The sequence below is a fragment of the Loa loa genome, assembly GCF_000183805.2.
Source record: "Loa loa unplaced genomic scaffold supercont3.161, whole genome shotgun sequence".
Taxonomy (NCBI): Eukaryota; Metazoa; Nematoda; class Chromadorea; order Rhabditida; family Onchocercidae; genus Loa; species Loa loa.
Window position 1 is genome coordinate 133602 of NW_018108341.1, and position 2065 is coordinate 135666.

Consider the following 2065-nt stretch of genomic DNA (forward strand, 5'->3'; position numbering starts at 1 on the left):
TAATAATAATAATAATAATAATAATAATAATAATAATAATAATAATAATAATGATAATAATAATAATAGTAATTAATAACAATAATAATAATAATAATGATAATAAATAATAATAATAACAATAATAATAATAGCAACAATAACAGCAACAATAACAACAATGACAACAACATTTTTCAATTAATAAATAAAATTACCAGCCATATAATTGCTACGGTTAAAATAACACGTCGTGGTGTCCTCCAGTTTCGATAAGTTGCAGGAAACTTTACTGAGCAATATCTTAAAACATGCTCAATTAAATAGCTAAGCTTAATTTATACTTCGTTTATTATTGCAACCATTTAATTACTGCTAATCTTATTGTTTGAGCACTATTAATCTTATTGTTTTAGCACTTTTTTAAATTATTGTTAATCTTATTGTTTGACCACTTTTTTAAATCATTGTTAATCTTATTGTTTGGACACTAATCAATCTTATATTATATAAGCATTTTTTAAAATTACTGCTAATCTTATTGTTTGAGCACTATTAATCTTATATTGTTCGAGCATTTTTTTAAATTATCACTAATCTTATTGTTTGAGCACTTTTTCTATTTTTCATTGTCAACAAATAATGATTTAATTATTTGACATTATGAATTTTTTTTTATTTTGTTATACAATAAGATGTTGCTATAATTCATCAAATTAATCAATAATTTTACAATATGAATAATTATTACTATTGAAAATAATCAGATATTAATTCAATTCCATTTACCTATCAATTGTTATACCAAGTACGGTATATATTGATGCGAGGCAGACAACATAATCAACCATTAACCATAAATCACAAAGAAACCATCCAAAATGCCAATTTTGATCACTAAGGAGGAAATGTGTATACACTGGAATACCTTCCAAACCAATTATCTATAATTAATAGCTAATTAAAATTCTGTACATATATACACAATTAATTAAATACTTAAAAAAATACTCAATATTATTTATATTAAATTTTTAGTTCTTTTTTTATAATATGTAAATGATTTTGTAATATTAAACAATTAAATATTATTTATAAATTTAATTAATTTTAATAAAGTTTTTTTTTGGTTACATAAAAATTTGGTAATTTTTAGAAATTTAATTTTTTTTTCTTTTTCTCTCCTATAATAAGTTGCTTGTTTTAGTCACAATGAAATTCCTTCCTTTTTTTTCTTTACCTTAGTAACGAATGACATAATTTTGATTCAATACAATTCAATTCGTTTTTTTTTCTTCTTTCTCTCTCTCTCTCTTCCTCCCTCTTTCCAGTTCTCTCTTTTAATCATATATTAGAAATTCATTGAAGCATGTCATAATTTTAAAAAATGCAGCTGCATCGAACTAAAATATGCTTATCAAAATTTCATTTAACAATAAATACAGCTAACTTAACCATGTTATGATACAAAAAGAAAAAAAAAGGTTTATTTTATTTTTTGCATAAATGAAAAAAAGGAAGTGCTAATTGTTGTTTAATATAAATTAATAAAAATAAAACAAATGACTCATTTTTAATTGAAATTTATTAGCTAAATTTTTTTTTAATTTCAAAATTTATTTATTATCTATTTATATTTTATTATTTCTTCTTCCTTTTTTTTTGAATTTTTAATTTAAAATTATATAAAGAAAGAAAATGAATAAAATAAATAATGCATTTTCTTCTTTCTTTTTTCTTTTTCTTTTTTTTTGTTTCATTCTTTTTTTCTTTGAGAAATTTTTAAAGAATATATGAAATAACAAATATAACAGATAATTTAAATTTGGTTAATTAGTAATCCATTTGCTAGAAAAATTAATTCTTAATAATTGATAAATCTTATAAAAATTTAAAAAGAAAAAAAAGAACTGAAAAGTATATTTTTGCCGAATACATTAACTCGTTCATTTTTGCGCAATCATTAGCCAATTATGAAGTACATTAAAATTTTTAATTTAACGATTAGCATTTATTTTACCGTATGCTTTTTGAACAGAAGAACTCTTAAGCAAGAAAAATAGCTACTACCCGATTTTTTCTAATT

General features: G+C 20.5%; 1 protein-coding gene across 1 annotated transcript in view; it reads right to left on the reverse strand.

The window, feature by feature from the left end:
• The window catches only part of LOAG_17959 (hypothetical protein), a gene marked incomplete at its 3' end in the record, with an annotated part of 2369 nt that extends 1443 nt beyond the window's left edge, over window positions 1-926 (reverse strand). The window contains exons 1-2 of the mRNA XM_020450627.1: window positions 769-926; window positions 198-282 (exon numbers count right to left, since the gene is read on the reverse strand). Coding sequence (XP_020305672.1) covers window positions 198-282; window positions 769-830 — 147 coding nt within the window. The 5' untranslated portion in view covers window positions 831-926. The remainder of the gene's footprint in view (window positions 1-197; window positions 283-768) is intronic.
• Window positions 927-2065: the final 1139 nt, after the last annotated feature.